Source organism: Gekko japonicus, unplaced genomic scaffold (genome assembly GCF_001447785.1).
Source record: "Gekko japonicus isolate JY-2015 unplaced genomic scaffold, Gekko_japonicus_V1.1 scaffold59, whole genome shotgun sequence".
NCBI classification, from domain to species: domain Eukaryota; kingdom Metazoa; phylum Chordata; class Lepidosauria; order Squamata; family Gekkonidae; genus Gekko; species Gekko japonicus.
The window spans coordinates 1,245,878-1,269,845 of NW_015169174.1; the positions used below are offsets into that span (position 1 = coordinate 1,245,878).

General features: G+C 40.2%; 1 protein-coding gene across 2 annotated transcripts in view; it reads left to right on the forward strand.

The window, feature by feature from the left end:
- Positions 1-850: 850 nt before the first annotated feature.
- LOC107114425 (chromosome unknown open reading frame, human C10orf76) overlaps positions 851-23,968 on the forward strand; it is a 216,368-nt gene continuing 193,250 nt past the window's right edge. The window contains exons 1-10 of one of the 2 annotated variants that reach the window (XM_015415899.1): positions 851-868; positions 8,337-8,448; positions 8,896-8,952; positions 9,070-9,216; positions 9,687-9,794; positions 11,562-11,654; positions 12,229-12,303; positions 13,648-13,734; positions 21,875-21,931; positions 22,438-22,481. In XM_015415899.1, coding sequence (XP_015271385.1) covers positions 8,347-8,448; positions 8,896-8,952; positions 9,070-9,216; positions 9,687-9,794; positions 11,562-11,654; positions 12,229-12,303; positions 13,648-13,734; positions 21,875-21,931; positions 22,438-22,481 — 770 coding nt within the window. In that variant the 5' untranslated portion in view covers positions 851-868; positions 8,337-8,346. Of the gene's footprint in view, positions 869-8,336; positions 8,449-8,895; positions 8,953-9,069; positions 9,217-9,686; positions 9,795-11,561; positions 11,655-12,228; positions 12,304-13,647; positions 13,735-21,874; positions 21,932-22,437; positions 22,482-23,968 lie in introns of those variants that run through there. The other variant, XM_015415900.1, reaches the window with a different exon arrangement.

The following is a 23,968-nucleotide window of genomic DNA, read 5'->3' on the forward strand; positions in this document are numbered from 1 at the left end:
GGGTAGACATATTTCACATCACCTGATCCTCAGCTGGAGATGCCAGAGACTGAGCCTGGGACTTTCTGCATGTCAAGCAGATGCCCTGCCACTGAAACACAGCCCCTACCCGTGCCATATAGCCCATGTCAAAGGAGGCAACTTTTCCTTCTTACCTGCATAAGAGCAAATTGGAATAGTGTGACTGAGCCATACAAGCTCATGCAGTAACAGAACTGACCAAGTGAGACAGGCTTTTCAGAGATGCACATGCTGCATCCCCAGCATAGCTTAACAGTAGGGGCAGGAAACAAACCTGGAAATACAAACACCCCCCCCCCCCCATTATCAACAATGTAGGAATCTCCAGAATAACCATTCTAAGTGGAGAATTCCTGGAAGACTTCTGACTGCAAGGATGCCCAAGGCAATAACTTATTTTGCGTTTACAATAACTATGCGTCATGGTATATAATTTACATAAATAGTTGCTAAACCATAAAGTGATTGCTTTGGCCTTGATCTCCGGCTCCTCTGGGGAGTCCAATCGTAGGCAGTAAGCGCCCTTGTGTGCAATTAAGAGTGCACAGGTTAATTGTCTCGTGAAATTGGGCTTTGGGATGTATAATTCCTATTCTACCCTCAGGTCTGCGTGCGGCCAAATGGATCTTCTCTGGGGCCATCGCAGCGTCACTTCTCTCTTGCTCTGCTTCCCACTCCCATTCTCGTTCAACAAGCACCAGGAACTAACACCCACAATCCAGCAATAGGCAGGGCCGGGTCCACTCTGACGGTATAGAACGCGCCTGCGCGCTGGGCGGAGGGGGCGAGGTCTGCATCAGTGGCGCCTGCGCATTCGGAAGCTATTGCCTCGCTCAGGTAACGGAGGGTGAGTTCCCCTCTATAGGGGGCTGGCCTCTCTTGTACCCCCACATTCAGGCCGTGTTCCCTGCTTAGGTAGGGGAGTTTAGGAATGGGGTTAGGATCAGAGGGCACGCTAGTAGGGGTTGCGCGAGCAATATATAACGAATAGGAACTTGTGTTAGGGTGAGACATGGGCTATTCTTAGGAAGGTGTACGCGCGCGGCGGCTTTGTGTGTGAAGGGAACGAGTTAGTCTGTAAACCGGAGTGTGTATAGTTAAAGAGAGAGCCTCTTCCCTTGTTGAGACAGGGTTATGGTGGGTGGGGATAGGCATTCAGTGGCTAAAGCCGAAGGGGGGTGGGGTGCTGCTTATGAGGAAGCTCTGTACACTTCAAACGCCCCCCCCCCCATTTAATTAGGCTCTTTGAATCTTTGTTTAAGTTGTAATTTCAGTGAAGGCTGTTTTGATTACACTGGTCACGTAGCGCCTGGTTCCCCAAACGTGAAATCCATTCCTTTTTATTTCTGAGTGCCTCAAAACATACACAATCTGATTTTTTTTCTAACAGCATTTGGCATGTTCCATTTCACTTAATGGAGGCATTTTATTTATTCAACTGAACACTTTCCCATCAAACTACAATAAAAGCAATGGACAAATAGTTCCTGGCTTTCTGTTGTTGGACAATTGGGGTGTTGCTTTTTTTTAGTATGGATTTTTTCCATTCAACTTTTAAGTGTTTACTTATGGAGGAAGTCTAACCATTAAAACTCTTACATTAAAAGCACTTATGTGTAGGAATTGGACTGTAATATTCATCTAGATTGTTATATGACAATTACATGGGTGTACTTTACTGGGTATGTGTATGTGGAGAAGTCAGTTGTGGCTTCTTGAGCACATGTCTCTAGTTGCTTTGCATGTTTAATGCAATTCCTGCACAGAAAACCTTTATAGAAGCTTTGTAATGTCTGTAGAGGCACTGAGTGTGCTTGCGTATGATGGTGAAATCAGGCAGGTTCTTAAAATAGTGCCATTTCCATTAAACTTATGTTAATTTCACATACACCCACTGTTTGACACATATGACAAAATGTGGTAATGCAGAACGTGTAAGACTTATAACTACAGTGAATGAAAGATTCAGCTTTGTGACTATTTTTCTCTTTATGTAGGGGAGCTTACCTTAAGGAATGCATTGAACATCTCATTTTCTCTTTCCCTCTTTACACGTCTTTGCAGTCTTTCATGTCATCATCACAATCCATTCACATGAAGGCCACACAGCATCTTGGAAGTATCTTCACTTAACTAAAAGTGATCCGGTGGCTTTCATTCTGTGGTGGATCTGATGTCATTTGCATCATTAGCTTATTGTTTTTATTATTTCTTCTTATAATACTTCTTAATAACGATCTTGTAGGCAACTAATTTTCCTGTTTCCAGGATAGTACCTGACGTTTTAATAGTATAGATATTTACAGAGATATTGTTGCTCATGGAAAAATAGGAATCTACACCAAGATGTCTTGGGTCCAAATCTAGTGTTAATCCACCAATCATACTGCTGTAGCAAAATCTGACTACAGGCTTGGCTACTCAAACATTATAGAATGCAGCCAAAATAACAGTTTAAAGGTACATGGCACAGTTACTGGAGCAAAACAGGTTTAGCCCTGTAAGTAGTGTGAATGGGAAACTTCTTAGTAACTAATATGTAAGCCATCTTGTTTTTTGTTTTTTGTTTGAGAAAGTAGAGCTTTTTATGTTACACTTGTATGCGTAGTGATATTGTTTGCATACCATCATTGTGTTTTAGTATCTATGTTTTTTATGTACAGATTGACTGGGTTTTAATTAAGAATTTCTAATGTTTTTATTATGTTGTAAACTGCCTCAGGAAGGTTCATTGGAGAAGTAGTATAAAAACTCTATAAATAGGTAATGTGTGTTGCTTATATGTCTAATACAATTAATATTGATTCAGGTGGATAGCTGTGTTGGTCTGAAGCAACAGAACAAAGTTTAAGTCCAGTGGCACCTTTTATTCGAGGTACGAGCTTTCATGTGCAAGCACACTTCTTCACCTGAAGTGCACATGCACACAAAAGCTTATACCCTGAATAAAATTTTGTTGGTCTTAAAGGTGCCACTGGACTCAGACCTTGTTCTAACATTAATATTGTTTTATTATCAATGTGTCTGCTGTTGTGCCAAATTATACCAGCAGCATTTTCTCCTCTTATGTCTGCAGATTATGGTTTCTAGTTGTTTGACTCCTTGTGTATGCACTACTCTGAAGTAGTACAAACAGCCTGTTGGATTTCCAGGTAGCCAAGAAATCTGACCCATGAGCTAGAGGAATCAGACAATGATTGAAGTCATTGTTAGGGGAATCTGAGGGGTCAAACACAGGGCAAGAAAGCAGGAATTCTTACATTACAAAACGGTATTATTTGGAACCATGAGCAGCTCTTACCATGCCCTCCTCCTCTTCCTGTTTGTACAAGAGAGATGGTAAGTGCTTCCCACACAACATATAAGCCACAGAGTTGTAATATGATGGCCCACAAGCTTAGTATTTACAGTAAGAAGGCTTCTATAACTTCTCATCTGTCAAACTATATAATAGTTGCTGTTAGAAGACTAGCATTCTTTAAATAAAGTACCCTATGGTTTCACATTGGAAAAAGTCCTGTTTTACCAAATGGTAGGCTAATGAGAAATGAATGTTGTTTAACCCTTTTATATCCTAAGAATGGCTTTGTATTAATTTATTCCTTGTACATGAAAGCTGTTTACTGAGTGAGTCATATTTGTGCATTCATTTCAGTGGGGTTACAAGGGGTTTAATTCATTAGCACTGGAGTCATTCTGATAATTAGAGGGTTTAATTTTGTTTACATAGGCTAATTAGCATATAGTAGAAAGAAACAGGCTTGAGTCATGGGGTGAGATTGCAAGATATGATTAATGTGAAATTCAATATTTTATCAGGTGAGCTCAAACACAGAAAGTCCCTTTTCAGGAATTATTCCCGTTCATAGCATGTCCATCAGAGCTTATTGCTGTGCCACGTTTTCTTCTTTTCATGTTATCGGTGAAAAACTCAGAGACTAGCACATAAGTTGGGGGTGAGGAAAAATTGGGTGTGCTCAACAATGACAATAATGTAAAGCTGTGCCGTCCTGTTGTTCTCGTGGGCTCTTAGCTGCTGACTTCTGTGAGTCCCCCTCCCCATCCTGCTTGGGAGAGCAAACAAAGATACTGGTGGAAGACCCAGAGAAGCACAGCAGATACATGATCTGATATTGCTTCAGAGTCTTTAACAGGGCAGTCTTGACCTTGGTTTGATAGCTCACAAAACCTTATCAGACCAGTGGTCTCACTCAAGAGTTCTGTCTTTTGGCGGTGTCTAGGAAGAAGTTGGGGAGGTTTGCAAGCTTTGCAACCCCTGTTGTTGATCCCTAGTATTTAGTCAGGCCATGGTCACATGGTCATTTTGATCGTGTTTCACCGCTGTTCCCTCTCGCATCTAAAATTGCTGATCAGACACCCGAATCCGTCTCCTGCACCGAAGTGGGCTCACTTGTGCGATCCTCCCGGTTCCCTAGTGAGTTTTCTGACACCGGGAAAATCAAGTACTTTCCAGGTATTTGCGCTTTGAATCCGCGATTTCGCTGATCTGGACAGCCATCTCTCACAATGATTGCGATTAGGTCATCTGACTGTCCTTCGTGCGATGAGGTTTTCCCCCCAGCTTCCGCCTTTGTGTGCATGCGCTGAATAAATTCAATGCTTAAACGTTCAAGTGCACATATAGACTCCAGTGCTTGGTAGTACGTCATTGGTTCATTTTGTTTGCCGGGTTTTTTGGGGGGGGGGCTGTAAAAATGAGTATGGTGAGTCCAAGTGGGGGCGTTGATTCAGCTGTGTGCATATGCGCATGTGCAAAGCAATTTTTTAAAAACCTCACGCTGCGCCGCCTAAGCAGCAGTGCAGCTATCTAGACAGTGCCCAGAGCCTTGTCGTGCAATGCTTGCGGTTCGGGGAGGGATGTGTGATCATCCCAACCCCCCCCAAAATATTCCCAATCAAATCTATAGTGGGAACAAATCGCAATAAGCTTGCTGCGTGACCACAGCCAGAGACTACCCTTTTGGCTCTGGTTTCCCTCAGTTGCTTGGTGGTATATATGGCTGAATTAGTCTTCATGAAAGAAAGCTCTAGGTGTGGTGACTGGAAGAGTCTCCTGAGCTTGACTTGGCCCTAGACTTGGCTCAGGGGCTCACAGCTCAACCTGACGGTGCCAGTTGTCAGACTTGGGTGGAAATTACAGAGCGACTTTGTTGAGATGATTTTTCTGCTGTTTCTCTCACAAGCAGCCACCTTTTAAAATTGGAGAGTGAGAAGCTTTCAGTACTAGTGATATCTGTAGGTCATGAGACAGAAAAAAGCTCAAAGTACTAGACATATAGAAAATATTTCCACCTTCTTGTTTGGAGTTTTCCACATGTTAGTTTGGATTCTCTTGTGTAGGAGCTATCAGAATGACAGAATTTTTGTTACTGTTGCCTGTAGCAATTCTTCGTATATGTGTCCAAACTTGTTCTCTTTTTCTGTAGCTTAGCTCAGTTCTAGTCCTGTTATTCTGTTATCTCTGTATTGGTATCTTATCTTAAAAACTATATTAATGGCTGTATATTTTGGAAAAGCTAAAATAAATCATTAAAAAAAAGAAAACAACTAAAGCCATAATAATGACTCTCAAAGGTATGGAAGCTTTCGATCTCTGAAACGCTGAGATCGGGCAAAATGTTTAAAAGCAGGAAGAGGGAGAAAAAATGTTTTGGCTGCTCTTGAGTTTCAAGTCTCTTTGGCTGTGATCCTGCGTGTACTTTCCTGAGAGTAAATTTAGTTGACCTCAGTGTATTTAGTTGAGCTCAGTGGGGTTTCCTTCTGAGTAGACCTGTTTATGATTGCTCCCTGTATCTCCTCCTGTTCAGTATGTCCTGCAGACTAGTAGCTACTTACTTTCCCAAAGGAGCCTAGAATCCTTTGCCTTCTTGGTTGCTAAAAAAAGTGTTGAAACCTGCTACGCAGAATGCCTTCTGTCTTCATATACACAAGGAAAATATTGGTATTCTTTAACTCTGTGCAAGACCATTGAACCCAAAGTATGGCATGTTAGATGATTAGCTCTTGCAAACAAAATCAGAAAACAACCGTGATGATTAGCTCTGACATTGATTCATTCCTTAACTGGGAGCCAGTTAGAGCACTCTTTAGCAGATATGCATAGGCTGAGATGTTGGATTTACGTTAGCAACTGGAAGAGGCTTGTTTAAGGCCTTCCCTCTCCTCCCCTTCTTATTCCTAAGTAAATTTTCAAAAATCTTTGTATTCCAATTTATTTTCCTGTTGAGTAATATTTTGTTTCCTGTAATACAGTGGAAAGAAATGGGAAGTTGTCCAAGGAGGGGAATGTGACCTCCTTGTGTGTGTGACTATAGAGTGTGACTATAAATTATTTTGCAGCTACAGAAAGATTAAAAGCAAGCTATAAAACTAACAGTGCAATCCTGTGCAGAGTTCCTTTAATCTAAGCCAGTTGATTTCACTGGAGTTAGACTGGAGTCACTCTGCATAGAGGTGTATTGTAAGTGTCTGATAAACATGATCTTGCAGAAGGTTAATAAGTGCAGGACATTCCACTCGTATTACACAGACTTACTGTGGATGTCTGCTTGTGCTGGAAGGAGATGAACTATGTTTTCCAGGGGTACGAATGGTAAATCATCTGCATTCTGTCACTTAGATCAGAAAATATATAGTAGGAATGCAGAAGGTTACGGGCTGTGTGATATCAGCAGAAAATAAACTTCTGTGTGGTGGTTTGAAACTGAAATGTCAGTGACTGAAAGTGCACCAGGAGGGTAAGGGCTGTGGTATTCCCTGTCTCTTGTAAACAGCTGCCACATTCTCTTCTGGGGGCTGATTTGCAGAGCTCCCTGGGCACTGGAAATGTTCTGCCGTGTTCCTGCTCTTCTGTGCATTATTTATTGTGCCTGAACAGAGCTGCTACAAGCCCTGCTTTACCCCTGTTAGCCTGCCTGACAGATGCTTGTTGCTTTAGTTTTACAGCTCTCACTTTGGACAGGAATGGCATGGAGCCTGGGGAAAGGGGACTTCTGCTGGTTATAAATAATAAAAAAAATAATACTTTCAATTTATTGATCGCTTTTTCCCACTCATGCGGGCTCAGAGCGATTTACAGTTACTCAGAGACAATGGGCTAACAATATATTCGTGGGGGATAGGGAAGACAACATACAATATTTAATCACACACACATTGTAGCTGGTCGGAGGTTCCATCTGCAGGCTGCATCAGTCATGTCCCAACGGCATGAAGAATGCCGAAACAGATTTTTCCACTTTTGATCTTCACTGCGTCGCAAATGTCACACTGGCAGCTAACACCTCCCAAGGGGAGTGGTGTGCCCAACCCCTTACGGGTGGTCCCCAATTTATCTACTTGCCGAAGCTTTCGAATCGCTGGGTAGACGATGAGCTAGGGACAAGGCTTGGTTGCTCACGCCAGCACAGGGCTAGAACTGACAAAGCTTGGCAGTTCAGATGTTATAGTTATGCAGGGGATTTACCCACTGCGCCACCGCTCCCCTTGTTATGCATAGGTGATGGGAATATGGAGCAATATAATGCACATTTTGTTAGTTTCTATATACAAAAAGGAAAGCTAGTTCATTAATAAGAGGTAAATAATGCAAGAAACTGTTTCAGAGTTGCTTCTCATGTGATTAGCAGAAAAGTTATGTACATCATCATGTGTACATGTGGAAGTTAATTTCTGACTCCTGAAACATATATGTAAATTTGCATTTGAAGCTATGTACAATATTTTGCACACCTGAAGTATGTGTAAACCTATCGTCTTCCTTTTGTTGGTTCTCAGACTTAATGCAATTCTTACTTTATGTGCTTGATTTGATGCTACAGCTTGTGGGCTGTAATACTCTAAGCCTGAATGACTCATGGTAGATCATTGAGCAACCTGTAAGAGATCCTTCTTTTAATTGTGGCTTGGCCACCAAGGGTGCGCTGGTCGAATTTTGGCAAGGCTTTCTGTCCACCTTTTTTTAATGCCCGATATGTAAAATAGTTCCTACAGCAGTTGTAAAATCCCCCCAAAACTGCATAGTCATCATATGTGAAAAAACTGTGTAAATATTACATGCAGCAAATATATGCTTTCCACATTCCTTTCTTTCTTATTCATTTACATATGAAAAGTATTGTGCGTGAAGAATCCCTGTGGATGTTATGTTGGTTGCAATATAGTAGATAGCATGAAGTGTTTTGCAAACTCAGGAAACTGGATGATTAAGCATGATTTGGGAATGCACGAGGGCTACTATGGAAGGGTATCTTGAGAGAGCTTTTCAGGAATGTATTGTGTCTCTTTACCTACAGGCTGTAAACTATGTCACAAGCTGAGAAGAAAGGTGGGTTGCTTCGGAAATCTTCTGCTAGTAAGAAACCCTTGAAAGAGAAGGTTGTGCTAATGTATGATGAGATCTTCACGGTAAGGAAAAAACTTACTTTCATTGGAGCACTTTTGTTCCCTCCCCCCCAAGATAAAATTCCATTATTCTGACAGATTTCCTCTGACACTTCCTTGAGATAGGATTCCTTGGAGCTTTCTGTGGCCTATTCTTTTACCTCTGGATCACATTCTTGGTTTATTTATTCAGATTCTGAGATTCCTGATGTTAAGAGTGAGAAATCATTGACTTCCTTCTCATAAAGTGCCTCTGGGTATTCTTTTGCTTACTTCCTTTGAAGAGAGGATCTCCACAGTGGAATGGAATTTCCCTTTTTAGAATTGTCTCAGCAGTTTCACTGTTGATAATCTATAGAAAACGATATAGGATGTTTCTGCCTGTTTCCTTGGACCTAGAATGTTGCTTTCAGAACAGTTATATTTTGTGTTCACTATGTCCCTTGCAACAAAGATTCCTTATTCTTTCAGACAGAAGATCCCAGTAAATGCAACCCTCGGTTTTGGGAAGAACTTTTCCTTATGAAGGTAATACCAAAATTTAAAAGAATCTTTTATCTCTCAGAATGCTCTGATAATAATTTACAACCTCTAGTAATTTGATCAGTGACTTCGTATAATTCCTTTCCCCCCTTTGTCTGACAGGTGAATCTGGAGTACTTAGAAGGGAAGCTGGAGTCTCTAGATGGTGAAGAGTTAATGAAGATAAAAGATAACATTAACTGTTTGTTCCAACGCTGCATCCGAGCCCTGGGAGAAGAACATCCAATAAGAGTGGTCAATGCATTACAGGTGCTGTACTATTCATTTCTAATATACAGAGCAATCCTTGGCTTTCATGAAACTAAACTTATGGAAAGCCATCTAGTGACCATTGTGTCGATGAGGGAAAGATCCCAGTTGCCATTAAGGTTCTCTGACATACATATCACTTCACTGTGAACACACATCTCTTTTTGAGAATCTGTAAGATTTAGGAAATGATTAAAATGTTCTGTTCCTTGCTGCATTGTTGGTGCCCATGTAGTCAGATTAATTCAAGAGAGCTATTGAGAAAAGTTCTCTGGAAGCTGATGTTGAATGCAACAAAAAACAAACAAGTACACAAAAATTTCAAGCTCTAAAAGTCGTAGAAGAGAAACATCAGCATATGTAGTATTACATTCATCACTGTCCCCCTAGAAATGTGACCTGACGTTTTTGGAGCTTATAGATGAGGATTCTTTATGTATTGGAGTTTGTCTCTCTTCTTCCCATGACAGACACTATGTGCACTTATCCGTGGGGTTCATCAGAAGAACAAATCCACCTCTGGCTTTGACATCATCAACATGCTGATGGGCTTTGACAAGGCTGAGATGTGCATGAAGGTGAGAGCTTCCTAGACTTCAAAGTGATGCGCATCAAGAAGAGACATTAAATTGATTGTTAAATATCTCCGGCACAGTGTCTCTCCTAGTATTAAAGGGCCAGCCCAAGGTATGGACTGTTAAGAAGAACCAAAATACAGCCGTGATATAATTACTCAGTGTAACATTGTATAAGTCAATTATATTGTTTTCCAAACACATTCATATAAACATATACATGCAAGGTTATATTGGATAAGTGTTTTAAATAAAGTACTCATGCCAAAGTTCAGTTCTAATTATTTTCTTATCAGTTTCTTCTCATGTATATTTAGTCCAAGCGTAGCAACTGTCAAGACTTCTAACGGCCCAGCTAAAGATCCCCGTTTCCATCCTTTCTCAAGATAAACCTGGAAGTCAAACCAATCTTGTCAAATTTGTTTGCAGAATTCTATTACACAACTTCAGTCCATCTCAGTGTAAAGTTCTTTGCTGTAGTTTTGCTGTTGAAACTGATAAGGAAATAATTAGAACTGAATTTTGGCACAAGTACTTTTAAATAAATAATTTATCCATTTAAATGGATAAACTTTAAATAACTTATCCGTTACATATGTTTATATGAATGTGTTTGGCAAACAGTATGATTGACTTGTTACACTGAGTAATTATATCACGGCTGTATTTTGGTTCTTCTTAACTGCTTTTCCTATGATCTGTCATATATAGCTATCCAAGGTATGGACTGAGCTGCTTGTGAAGTGTAAAAAAAGTCAGAATGCACGTTCATTGTTTTGTTTTCACTCTCCCGGCTGGCTAGACTTCCATACACAAGTGAGAGACAGGAAACAACAGTTGATGGTGCCTGTTCAATAGCTGATGATCAATGTATCAATGTATCCAGGCAGTATATACATTTTTATAGTAGGGTTATGCACTGTATTTGATGTGCAAAAATAGAAATATGTCCAGTTGGCAGCAAAATACCCTCTGGCCAAAATAATGTCCTTTCACTAATATTGCAGATCATTATGTCAGAACTGCATGTACTGTGCATGTTTGTGGTTCCATTATCTGTGAAAGTAAGGAATACCGTGTCATTGTATTTTGTTGACAGTTGCTGCAAGGTCCCATCTAAGACTCCCATGAATTCCTAAGGCAGATACTAATTGTACTTTTTCCAGTTTCTGTATGAAAATACTCGAGCATACATATTTCTTTTATTTGGAACCATTGTGTGTCACATCTATATCGTGTAGTTTGGATACATAGAACACACAGTTCTGAAGATAATTGTTGCATTAAGACGTCTTGATCACATATTCAGTATACATGTGTTCAATTTGTGTTTGCTGTATCAGTTGTAGACTAGATGTGTATGTGTCCTGTATCATTCTCACAACCAATATGCTTTCTGAACCCTGGCTTTTTGCCAGTACTGTACAAAGTTGAAGTCAATGTCTATTCAGGCATTCACACAGACTGTACATGTATATGTGTTAATATACTTGCAAACAATTTAATGTGTGAAAAGTCCTAATGTCTCATGGATAAACCTTTATTGGATATTTGTGCTTGGGATTTTAAGAGAAGAAATTTGCTAAGTATTGTCATAATCCTGCAAAATAACACTGGATATTATCTAAACAGTTTGAGCTAGATTTTAACTGGCCTCATTCTAGCCCTTTTTGAATCTTGATGGGATTCAGTGTCATGCAGCCAAGCTGCAGTGGTGTGGAAGACAGTGAACACAGGTATGCAATGAGTTGTAAATTATATTTTCTCTAGAATCTGATGGAGAGTTTGGACTCGCTCCTCTGTGCAGAAGGGTCTGAAAGCCTCAAGAGTTTGTGTCTGAAACTACTGCTCTGCTTGGTGACTGTAAGTAAGCTGTACAAAGTATAAAGTTTGCAGACTTGATTGGGTGGGAAAAATCTTTTTAAAGTAAGCATTGTGATTTCTAATGAATGGGGCAATTTCAGTGCCATCTGGTCAGTACTGTATTGTATAATGGAGATGAAATTCAGAGAGTTGTGATTGTGGCAACTGCATTAACTGCTTTTCATCACCACACAAAAATAAGCTGTCCTATATCAGTGCAGTTTTAAGGTAGTTTACTTCTCATGGAGAGAAATATTGTACATTTAACTTTTGTAGGGAAGATGCAGCTTTGTACATTAGTTTTATCTTGGTCACTTATCTTGAAGAGTGGAATACATCTTTATTTGCGTAGGATATGGGCACGTTTTAGTAAAGTAGAAGAATTAAATGTGTATCAAGAGATCATTATGGCTTCTCTAAAGTGTCAGGTAATTAAAAAAAAGAATGGTTGGTGGGTTCAGCAAAAAAAATCAGCAGAGTACATATTTTCAATAAATAGTAGTGGATAACAGAGGGCAACTTAATTTTATTAGCATTCCTAGAATGTTCTAAATAAGCCTTTGGTTCAATCCAGGTAACAGATAACATCAGTCAGAACACAATTCTGGAGTATGTGATGATTAACAGCATCTTTGAAGCTATTTTACAGGTACTCTCCCACCCACCCTATTCCTTGGGACACTTAATTCACTATACTTCATTGCTTTAAGTCATACTCCCCCCCCCTAAAGTTATTTAAATGCCACCTAGCATTTATTTTAGGTTTGCATGTTATCATCGCTCTTGTTTCGGCTTAGCCAGTGCTTGAATTTAAGAGGTTGTTCTGTATGAAAGGAGACACACAACACTGTGGGCCTTATTCCTCAGATTAGTTACAGACAAAATTGACCCATTTTTAGTAGATCAGCCAACTGTTTATTCACATGTCCCCCCACTTTTTTTCAAAGAAAGAACTTGGCCTGCAGAATAGCAAATGAAACAGCTAATGCTGTAAAACAATACAGCCTCATTTGGAATAGTGTGTATAATTCTGGTCACAGCTCAAAAAAGAAGAAGAGAAGAAGAGATTGGATTTATACCCCACTCTTCACTTGGAGTCTCAGAGTGGCTTACAAACTCCATTCCCTTCCCCTCCCCACAACAGATACCCTGTGAGGAAGGTGGCTGAGAGAGCTCTTTCAAGAACTGCTCTTTCAAGGACAGCTCTGACAGAACTATGGCTTGCCAAGGTCATCCAGCAGCTGCAAGTGAAGGAGTGGGGAATCAAACTCGGTTCTCCCAGATTAGAATCTGCACACTTAACCACTATACCAAACTATTGTAGAGCTGGATAGTGAAAAAGAGAGCAACCAAGATGATTAAGGTGCTGGTGCACCTTTCATAAAGAGTCTGAGCTTTGTAGTTTACAGAAAAGTAAACTAAAAGAAGAGCAATAGGAGGGACAAAAGGAAGTACTTCTTCACTCAGTAATGGTGGATTTTACTGCCCATGGATGTAATTAGATGGATTTATGACAGACAGGTCCATCAGTGGCTTCTAGCCATGATTACTCCACATCCAGAAACAATAAACTTCTGGATGCCAGTACTAGGAGGCAGCATTAAGGGAAGACCTTGACCTCTGAGCCCTGTTTGTTGACCCTCAAGGACATTTGGTTGGCCACTTTGTGAAAGAGAATGCTGGACTAGATGGACCACTACACCTCCAGCAGGGCTTCCCCTGACATTCAGTAACATATTGTGATCATTGGCCAACACAATATGGAATATATTGTCATGTCACATGATGGCACTTCTGTAAAGAGAAGAGGTTGTGCCTCTTGCCCTTCAAACGGTCAGGAGATGGCCCTGCCTATTCCCATGCTGCTTAGGTTCCCCTTTGGGTTCTGGATGCTTTGAATTGACTTGTACCATTACAGATCTCTTGCATATTTCAGTATGCTTGGCACTGCTCCTTGACACATTTAGTTAATTTGTTATTTTTCTGACTTTAGATCCTCTCCAATCCACCCAGTCGTAGGGAACATGGTTACGAAGCTGTTGTCCTGCTTGCTTTATTAGTAAATTACAGAAAGTATGAGGTGAGTGCTTCATATAGAATGTATGTGAGCTACCTTGCCATTTTCAATTACTTGGCCCTTAGGACCTCATAAGCTGGTGTGCACAATTGTAACTATACTGTTACGTAGTAGAAAGGTAATGGAGGCATATTAAAACGTGAAGCTTGCCTGAATCTAGGTTGATAACATCTATGTGTTTTCAGTGTATGTTGCATAGGTGTATAGCAGGGGACCCCCCCACACACACCTTTTTCGAGCCTGTTAGCACCTTTGGATTTTTCAGAGGTGGTGGTGAGGAGCACTCCAAATGGTTTCCACACCTGGGAAAACCAGAACAAAAATGTCTGCCCCAGGAGGCAGAGTCAAACAATACCTTCCTCCTTGCTTTGCGAAGAACTACAGAAGGAGAATGAAAAGAAATGAAGGCACCTGGGTGGGAGGAACTGAAAAGGAGAAGGGGAAATGAAAAGAAAATCTGGAGGGGGAATGGAACCACAAACCTGGCCACTTACCAGTGCTTCTCATCCTACAGTGTCTGTGGCTGCTGTTGCAGCTGTGGAAAACCCTTTCATCTGACTGTGGTTAGCCAGTTACATGCCCTGCCTTACAGTGGCCCAGCTGTCTGAAAAGAGCACAGGGGGAAGTATCAGTGGGCACTTTGGTTCCCCTGGATGCTGTTAATTGTTTATGCACTTTGTTGTTGCCTGCCTTGAGCCCATTTTGGGAAGGGCAGGATATAAATTTAACTAATGAATAAATAAACAAACCCTGGTGTATAGAAACAACCCCATAGTTTCTTTCTTATACGTACAAGGAAAAGAATTTCATGGAGTTTATGATTTGGTATGAGACTGTGTAGTTGCTTTGATTGCAAGTTTCTGTACCACTTAGGAAAACTGCCAGTAGGAGAGAGAGTTCCATAGGCTGGACTTGCATGCTGGGCTTTCGATCCTAAGCATATGATTTGGTAGCTTAATAGTGAGCCAGGGTAAATTTAGCACCCTTGGGAGAATGGATAGTCATGTGATAAGAGGATGACCTGCAATGTCATCCAGATGCATTCTAAGATGCATCCAGATGCAGTTCCTTGGATGAATGGAGGATGTGTTTGGGAGAGAGTAAATGAGTGGCTTTGCTGGTTCCTGGCTACTATTTCCTGCAGTTTATATGTGGCATGATGCCTTAATTATGTCTCTGAATGTCTTGCACAGTCTGCAGAATTTAGACTTGCTGTTTTATGTAGTGGTGTTTGCTGAAGTTTATAACTTCTGGTTGGGGAAACAAGATATATTAATATGGTTAATATTTCTGCAGGCTCTAGTCAGGAAGAAATAAAAGGGCAGGGGATTTAAATATAAAATACAACTTATTATAACCTCTCAGGAGTTGGCATGAAGCCATTGTGGAGAGATGAGACACTCTTAGTTGAAAGTCATTAGTTGGATGGTATGAGGAAGGAAACTGGAAGGATTTGGAATGGGGTGTGTATGAAAACGCCCAGTAGGGAAGAGATAAGTTCAAAGTTGTTAAATTTAGCAGAAATGGATAAGTTAAGTTTGTTAATTCAAGGGAAAGGGGAACATTTCTTTTTGAAAAAAAGGTCGAGATTATACAACTGTATAAACAATACTAAGTAATAACAGACTCAATGTAAAGTGTTTATTAATTGATAATGTATTTACATGCTTTGTATAACAAAAAATATAAATAATTTTTTAAAAAAGGAATGGGGTGTGTATGTGTGAAACACAAAGCCTTGGGAAGTAAATAGCCTTCTTGGAGTGATGGGGAAAGATCACTGAACCAACCTTCTGGGTGACAGAATAGGGCAGCATAATCCAGTTGCAGTCTATGCTGTGCTCCAGTCAAGTAGAGGGAAGAAGGTAAGATATGAGAAAAATGCACTTGTGGACTCTTAGTTTCACTTTAAGGGATACTTGTAAGCAAAAGTAAATTGGTCACACTAAGGTAATCATGTTTTAGCTGGGAAATACATGCCCCCCTTTCTTTTAGTGTTTGGGAAAAATACTGCTATAACATTTGATTGATTGGATCAATTGGTTAAAACATTTTGGACAAGAAGGTGCTGCTGATTAATTGGGCAGCAGATCTTTCAAATGTTTAATACGAGTACTTATAAAAAGTGCAAATGGGAGCATTATCTTAAAAGAGGCATATCTTCCTGTATGTTTTTATGTTTTAACTTATTATGAAATGATGCATATTGTTTTATCAGTTTTATTGGTAATTGGGCCACTGCTGTAAGCCGCCCTGAGCTCGTTCGCGGGGAGGGCGGGGTATAAATTGAATAAATAAATAAATAAAGGGCATTGTCGCCTGAGATGTTGCCTGCTACAGCGTATATAGGCATTATTTAAACACAACCCTTTACAATTACTACATTATATCTACACTTAGCCCTTGCATGAGTAGAAAAGCATTTATGCTTGAGCAAGAGGTGTGTTCAATTCCTTCTTTTTGCAGCAGCTCCCTGTATCATATTTTTGAACTTGTGTAATTAAAATGCTTTTACTTAGGTGACAATGCTGAATAAAACAGCACCCTTTCTTCGTCTCCTTCTCTATTTCATTGTGTTCTTGTTATTCCCCCCCCCCCCGACTTGTTCCTTACTATCTAGGTGTAGGACTATGCTGAAGATACCAGAATAATACTTGTAGACAGACGTGTGGGTTTGAAGAAGTACAAGTGACTCATGCATCAGAAAACTTTGATATGCTCAGCAGCCTTTATATGCTTGGTAGCCATGAGTGCAACTTCAAAATAAAATGTTGGTTGTCTAATTAAAAGACTACTTCATTAAAATTATCTGGGCTAGCTATTGCAGGAAGTTATCATGGGTTCTTTCTTAGACAAAATGCTTCCAGTATTTATTCAGAGCTGGTAAAAACTCTCCAGATTTTAGGAGTCTTTCAAGATCTAAAAGCAGCACTAAAGACACTCAGTGGAAATATTCCTCTGAAGAAAGGAATGATATGTTTTCTTTGACCAGATGAAGGTCAGTGAAGTAACCTGGCTCAGTTCAGGTGATAAGGAGTTCTCTTGGGGGTGGGAATGGCTTCAGTGCAGCTTGATTTTTCTCCAAGGGGTTGTCTTGGATTTGTCTTGCGGTTGGAATGGTTTCTGTTTATACAATATGATGTCATAGGGAAGAGACAATACAATATGATGTAGAAGAAGAAGAAGAAGAGATTGGATTTATACCCCGCCCTTCACTACCCAATGGTGTCTCAGAGCGGCTTACAAACTCCTTTCCATTCCCCTCCCCACAACAGGTAGGTGGGGCTGAGAGAGCTCTGATAGAAACTGCTCTTTTTTCAAGAACAGCTCTTTATCAGAACTATGGCTTGCCCAAGGTCATCCAGCCAGGAGCAAGTGGAGGAGTGGGGAATCAAACCCGGTTCTCTCAGATTAGAGTCCACGCACTTAACCACTACACCAAACTGGCTCTTACTATATTACTATATACTATAAAGTAATTCAATTTTGAAAGAACTGTAGCTATTTTTCCCTGGTCAATCTTGAGAGACTTCAGAATTGCACGTATTTGCCTCATGTCTTCAACCCTGCAACTCTTCTCCATGTGAACTTTGTACACTGTGAGTCTTTTCATTTTGAGTGTGCTGTTGCTGATCATACTCTTTCCTCCAGAGCCTTGTGAGCTGCTAAATTGTTCCATTAGGTTAAGGAAATCTAATTATTTTTGGGAACATATTTGTTTCTTAAGACTTTTGTGTCTGTCTATAAGGGAAACATCAGTTGCTTGCAACCCCCCCCCAAAAAAAACACCCCCCCAACCCCCACGTTTTTGAAACTGCTTCAGCATTTGGTTTCCTCTGGTTTTACCAGGGGATATTTGCTTGAGCCTTTATAATTGATTCAGTGGCTACTTATATTTTACATTTCAGAATTATTCTCATGACCTGAATAAATGGCCTGAACCAGCACAGAATTTCTATCTGTTGGTTTGATGAATATTCAGCTTCAATTTCCAAAAGCCTTTCTTTACACCCAGGGAATCGGAGAGACATCACAACTCAAGTAAAGCTTACCTGAGCCTGTAGATTATTCTTTTGAGGGCAGGGTACTTTGTCTTGCTCCTAACTATGAGCATCAAGCTCTTCTACAGTACAAAACAAAGCAATTTAAATACTCTTTACTTGACTGGTGGGTTCTGACCCTGTAAACCCAAGGCAAAATAAGTTTTTCAGTCTTCAGTCTCTGTTGCACAAGATCAGGATGCATTTTATTTTTGAAGTATAGTTGAAGTTTTCCTTTTGTTTGTCATCATTGATTAAGCTATTGTAAGTTGCTTTCACAGCACTCATGCTGCAAAAGTGGGGTAAAATATTTCAAAAAAACTGTTCAAATGGTTAACGTTTATGCAAGGCAACAGCGATCATGCCCAGCTAAGGTTTGCAGTAATCATGGTTTAGGACCAAGCCATGTAAATGCGTGTGTAAATGTTTTTACAAGCAATCCAGAGTCACTCCTCTACTTTAATTTTCTGTCTGTTTAGCTCTGTGTGCACAAGGGTCTTTGTGGCTATAATGCTATCAATTAAGGAATTGCACCAAATCATAGTTAAGCTTCCTTAATCATGGCTTGCCTGTAATTTTTTATTTGAGCCACAGCATAGAAATCAGAATGGCAGTAAATTTTGGAGTTTGGCTTCCATCAGAATCCCTGTGATGACCTAGCCTTGTTCCCTCACTCAAACATGAGATTTTCCCTCTGTTTTTCCTTTCTTTCTGACTGAGCAGCTCCTTTATTTTCTTTATATCTGAAGATGTATGGTTGTCCCACCCTGTCACTGTATTGTATTTTGATGCTGGCTCAGCCCAGGAACTTGAGGGAAGAGACAAGATTACCCTCGTTAACTTTAAACTTCAGAAAATAGCATACAAGAGGCTTTTTAAAGTTTAAAAATAAACAAAATAGTTTATTCAGCATAGAGGGGGAAAGGTCAGGTGAAATCAGGGGTAAAATGTCTGAGGTGAATCAATAATGAACTCTGAGGTAACTTAGTAATTTCACATTTGAATGTTTCCAGCAAGTGAGAGTTCTTAAGCTTTTCACAGTCTTAGAATCTTTGAGATGGAGAGGCTTTTGTTTTAGTGTTTCCTAAACACTCCAATTCACTTCCTTGAGTTTAACTGACTTTAGGTTTTAAAGGCAGGGATACACTACCAAGTACCCAGATTCCTTCTCTAAACACACCATGGATCACTCCAGTCTTTGAGCTATCTCACTTATCAACTGGGCATGGGATCTCTTCTCTAAGTAGAAGATCTATCCCTTTTCCTGGCCCAAATGGGGGTGGTCTTCCTTGATCCACCCACTCCTCCTTGCCAACCTTCCCAGTCCTCACTCAGTATGAAACTGTTTTCAGTCAGAGCACTCTCTTCAGTCAGAGTTAAATCTTTTCACAGAATCCTGAAATTCTGTTTTGTTTCTAAAGCATGTTAGTAGTTTCTTGATAGGAGAGAATAACTTGAAAATACATTTCTACTGCAGTCTTAGAACTAAAAGGTAGGTGTGTAGAGCATTTCTATGCTTATAGTCTGAACTTTTACTTAGTTGTCTTTTCTTATTTTGTAATTTGAATATTTTAATGCAGAACTTCAGAACCATCATAATTTTAATGCAGGACTTCAGAACCATCCTAATTTTTTACTTTGTTTTCTTGAGTCATCCTGTGTCCCAGATTTTGAAAAGGGGGCTTACAAGTCCCTGTAATTTATTTATTGGTGTATATAATGAGACATGGTTTATTTTCAATTTTATTGCTAAATAATGAACTGCATTGGGGAAATGAATGAATCTCAACAGTGTACTCTAATAAACTCACCAGGGGAGGAGTAAGGACATCTGATCTCTTCCATTCCTATTGCTACTTATGAAATTGTTTAAAAAAATGAAAAACACTTGAGAGTTCTTTCAAATGCTTGCTTATTAGAATTTGTGGAAAGATGGTATGCTTTCAGAAAATACACAAAAGCTCCGTAAGTTGCTAGATCTTAGCGGGCAGGCCTGGGAAGATGCTTAAGACCATGAAAACCCAGATGGTACTACAGGGCTAGGTGGACCAATAATCTATTTATATGGACGTGAGTAACTTCCTTATACCAACTGTTTCGTTGCTTGACTTCTATGCATGGAAATACTGTGCTTGAGGTGGCTTTGATCAGTTAAATAGTTTCAAGTGTACAGCCAGTCTGCATCTGATGGTTCCCATACATGTATGTATGTATGTGTGAAACTTTGGAAACCTTGCTATGGCCTTTGTTCCTCTTTCAGAGGAAATTGGGAAGCCAAAAAAGAAATTATGTGGGTATGACAAGAACAAGGGCTTCTAGTTACTGCTGGTCATGAAAGTGTCCGATTGAAGGGTAGCTGAAATTCACCAGAAGGAAGCATAAGGAAATGCAGGTGAAAAGGAACAACTGGGTTTGGTCATAAGCAGAGGTAGGCTCAGGTGTAGCTGCTCTTAAGGAAGGATTAAGCCTTGATGGTGGTGGATAGTTCAGTGAAAAAATCTGGTAGCTGTCACAGGCTCCTACATCTAAAGCAAAAATGGGAAATTCTGTTCTGGGATAAAGATAGTGCTGTTGTATGAAGCAATGTTTTGCTGATCTTGGTGAGTGGCTCCAAAGCTATCACCACATCTGATTAAAGCCATTCTGTAGAAAGATTGGCGGCCTTTGGTATAGGGAATAGTTGTAAAGATAGGGAGCTCTTTGTTTTGAAATGCAGGGCAAAAGACAATCTGTTCCGCTGATTTGTCTCTGCTGCTGGAAGATTAAAGAGTATTTAAAATGATTATACATCAGACAGCCAAAAGGGAGTGTTTAACTGCACACATATTAGGGCTGTCACAGACCTGGGGGCCTTTGTTTCTGACTGTGAGTTTGTCATGGAGAAATTTCTTCACTTTTTAAAGGTGATCCAATGGCACAGAACTGAGTGCATTTCAGATCTATTGTTTTTCCAGCTTTTCTTGGGTTTCATGGCAACAAGATTGTGGCCATGAGCCTTGTTTCTGACACATTCTCTGCCCTTTGCCAAGTTACAGAGAGATCTCTTCCTACAAAATCTAATTGTGATCAATCACCCATGTTTTAACTTTAAGTTTTCAGCAAGTCTTCCCAATCTTTTATTATTTTAATTTTGATCCTGGCCACTCTTCAGTTGCTTTCCCATTAAATAGTGATCTGTCAGCTATGAAAAACATTCTCCCATATTTCAATCCACCAAGACCTTCAACGCATATAAGAAAATAATTTTAGAAAGCAGTTTCCAGCACTGAAACATCATTATATTTTTATCATGATATAATTCTAATCTTTTGAGATTGCATTGTATTGAGCTTTGTTTTGTGTAAATGGAATAAACTGCTGAATTTTGCCTGGGATTTAGCAATCTTTGTATCTTCTTGAACTTAGTATAATAGGCTCTGCTCTCCAGAAATTAATGGCACAATGAAAATCATCAGTCCTTAAGATGGCAGAGGTCTGTTTTCTATGCTTTCCCATCTCTTGGCTCCATTTAGGGTCTTATTGTGATTTATTTGGCACTGGATTTTTGATTGTATGCCTGGCAGTGTATGTAGGCAATGTCACTGTGTGTTCATTTTGGAGGGCAGCAGTGAAGAGGAGGTTTTATTTAATTTGGGACATGATACCACTCTATCTGTTTGGGTTTTCAGGTGCTAGACATATGCAGTTTGGAATATACTGTAGTGGTGGTTCACAGTACCTTTTATGAAGTAACATATATATATCTATGTGACGTTGATGCTTTGGGGAAAAGAGTCCAGAGTCCCATGGTTTGAACTGAGAGGCACAAGTAGGATAAAACCATGTGTGAAGCTGTGTTAGCTTTGGTGAATTGCTAAACCAATGTGGTGTAGTGCTTAGGGTGCTGGACTATGATCCTAGAATCTCAACTCTGCCATGGTATCATGCTGGGTAATTGTGGACTGGTCACACTTTCAGCCGAACCTGCCTCACAGAGTTGTTGTGATGGTAAAATGGAGAAGAGAATGATACAAGCTTTTTCCTCATTGTGGAAAAAGTTAGTGTATTAATGGAGTTAATAAAATAAATAAACTAACCTGTGCTTTTCCTGTTTCCCAACACAGTCTGTGAATCCTTACATAGTGAAGCTGTCTATCATAGATGATGAGGCCACACTGAATGTAAGTATGATAGATTTTAAGTCCTGTTATACTTGTGACTGTATACACATGAACATGCATGAAGCTGCCTTATACTGAATCAGTCCCTTGGTCCATCATCAAGGTCAGTATTGTCTACTCAGACTGGCAGCAGCTCCCCAGGGAGTGGCCTTTCACATCATCCACTGCCTGGTTCTTTTAATTTGGAGATGCCGGGGATTGAACCTGAGACCTTCTGCATACAAAGCAGAGACTCTTCCACTGAGCCACGGCCCCTCCCTCAGCAGGTTTCCCCAAAACACTAGAAATACAACAATGAACTGTATTGAGACTGGATGGAGTAGGACACAAATGATGGGTTGGACTTCAGATTTACTTGTAACCAGCTTTTCCCAGTGTGCATTCATTTGTGGTTAATTTAGAAGGGAGGTTTTTTGGATTGCAGGATGTCTCTCTGCTCGGTTTTGCATATTATACAGCTGTGCCCTATAGGGATTTTAATGTAATATATTGCTTTGTTCTGGCAGGGAATGGGTCTTGTGGTTGCTCAGGCATTATCAGAGTATAACCGGTAAGTCATCTTACGGCATGTCTGCTTTAAACCTGCATGAGTAGTTGCAGTCTCCCTGGACCCAAATGATGTAAATTACTACTGCCTAATGGCTAGTATTCTGTTCTTGGGCAAGGTGCTTGCCCAGGTGGTGGCTACACAGCTCCAGGCAGTCCTGGTGCAGACGGATTATCTAGACCCATTTCAATCTGGATTCAGGCCTGTTTTGGGGATGGAAATGGCCTTGATTGCCCTGACTGATGATCTTAAATCTCCATGTTTAGTAATATGGAGTTGACTTCTTTGCTTGGGGAGAAGTTGGATGACCGCACTAAAAGCATGTTCCACTCAAATATGATGTTGGAAATGCAACAAGGAGCTTCTTAACCACTGTGTATGATGCAGGATAGCGATCAGACATAACCAAAACTCTTGGTACAATTTATATGTATAAAACATTTATATTTATAAAAGGTACACTTCATAATCAACAGGTTTAGTAACCAAGCACACAGGAAAATAAATACCATACTCAGTACTATTGTGTTAGAGACTTAACAGCAACATTTGAAAAATGACAGAGACAAAAACACATGTGGTGATGAGAGTTTCTCAGAATGCAGTATAATGGGCTGACTAGAGCTCTGGTGGTATATTTTCTACAAATTCTGATAGTTTCCTATGCAGAGGCAGAAACTTGGAGTGCAGACTGTCAGCATGGTGCCATAACCTGGTCAGTCATAAATGAATGAAAACATGGTCAAAGGAGCCCACTTTCAGTGCCCCCCTAGATAATTCCACTGCCCCCAGGAGGTGGTACCCCCCACTTTGGGAACCATTATTCTAACTGCTACACCACACTGGCTTTCATAGGATGGCTGCTGTTGAACAGTAGCAAGCAGCCAGGCCTAGATAAATCATGCAAGTTGGGTGGTGGCAGGTTGTTTGGTGGTTGCCACCAGGCTAGTCCCAGATAAGTCCTCCCTCAAAAGCCAAGACAACCCTGGAGGTGGCCCTGCCCCGCCCCCTACCTTTTACTGACCAAAACCAAGCCTGGAATACTTCAAAACTGTTGTGGGTTTAAGTATCTTCAGATTTGGCTGGGTTGACTATTAGAATATATGGTATGATAAATAAATATATTGTTCTGTATAGCCTTAAGTCAGAATGGCTCCGTTTGGTGAAGGGGCACCATTAGTAGCGTCTCTCTTATTCAATTCAAGCCATATGCCATTCAGATGCCTTAGCATTTTTAGAAGTTTCAGCCAGTATAGTATGTATAATAAGTATAGTATGTAAAACAAGTCAGATTTTTTGTTTGTTTTATAAAGCTGCCTGTTTAAGTATAATTTTAGCATGAATAAACTGTTTTTCTAATATGATGGGGTTACTCACTGTATCTGACTAAAGGCTCCAGACCATGTGAGGCTTAAAGCAGCTTTACTAGATACCTGGAGGCTAGTGATAGTGACATATGTGCCATATCTTCTGGGGGAAGTAGTTTCAAG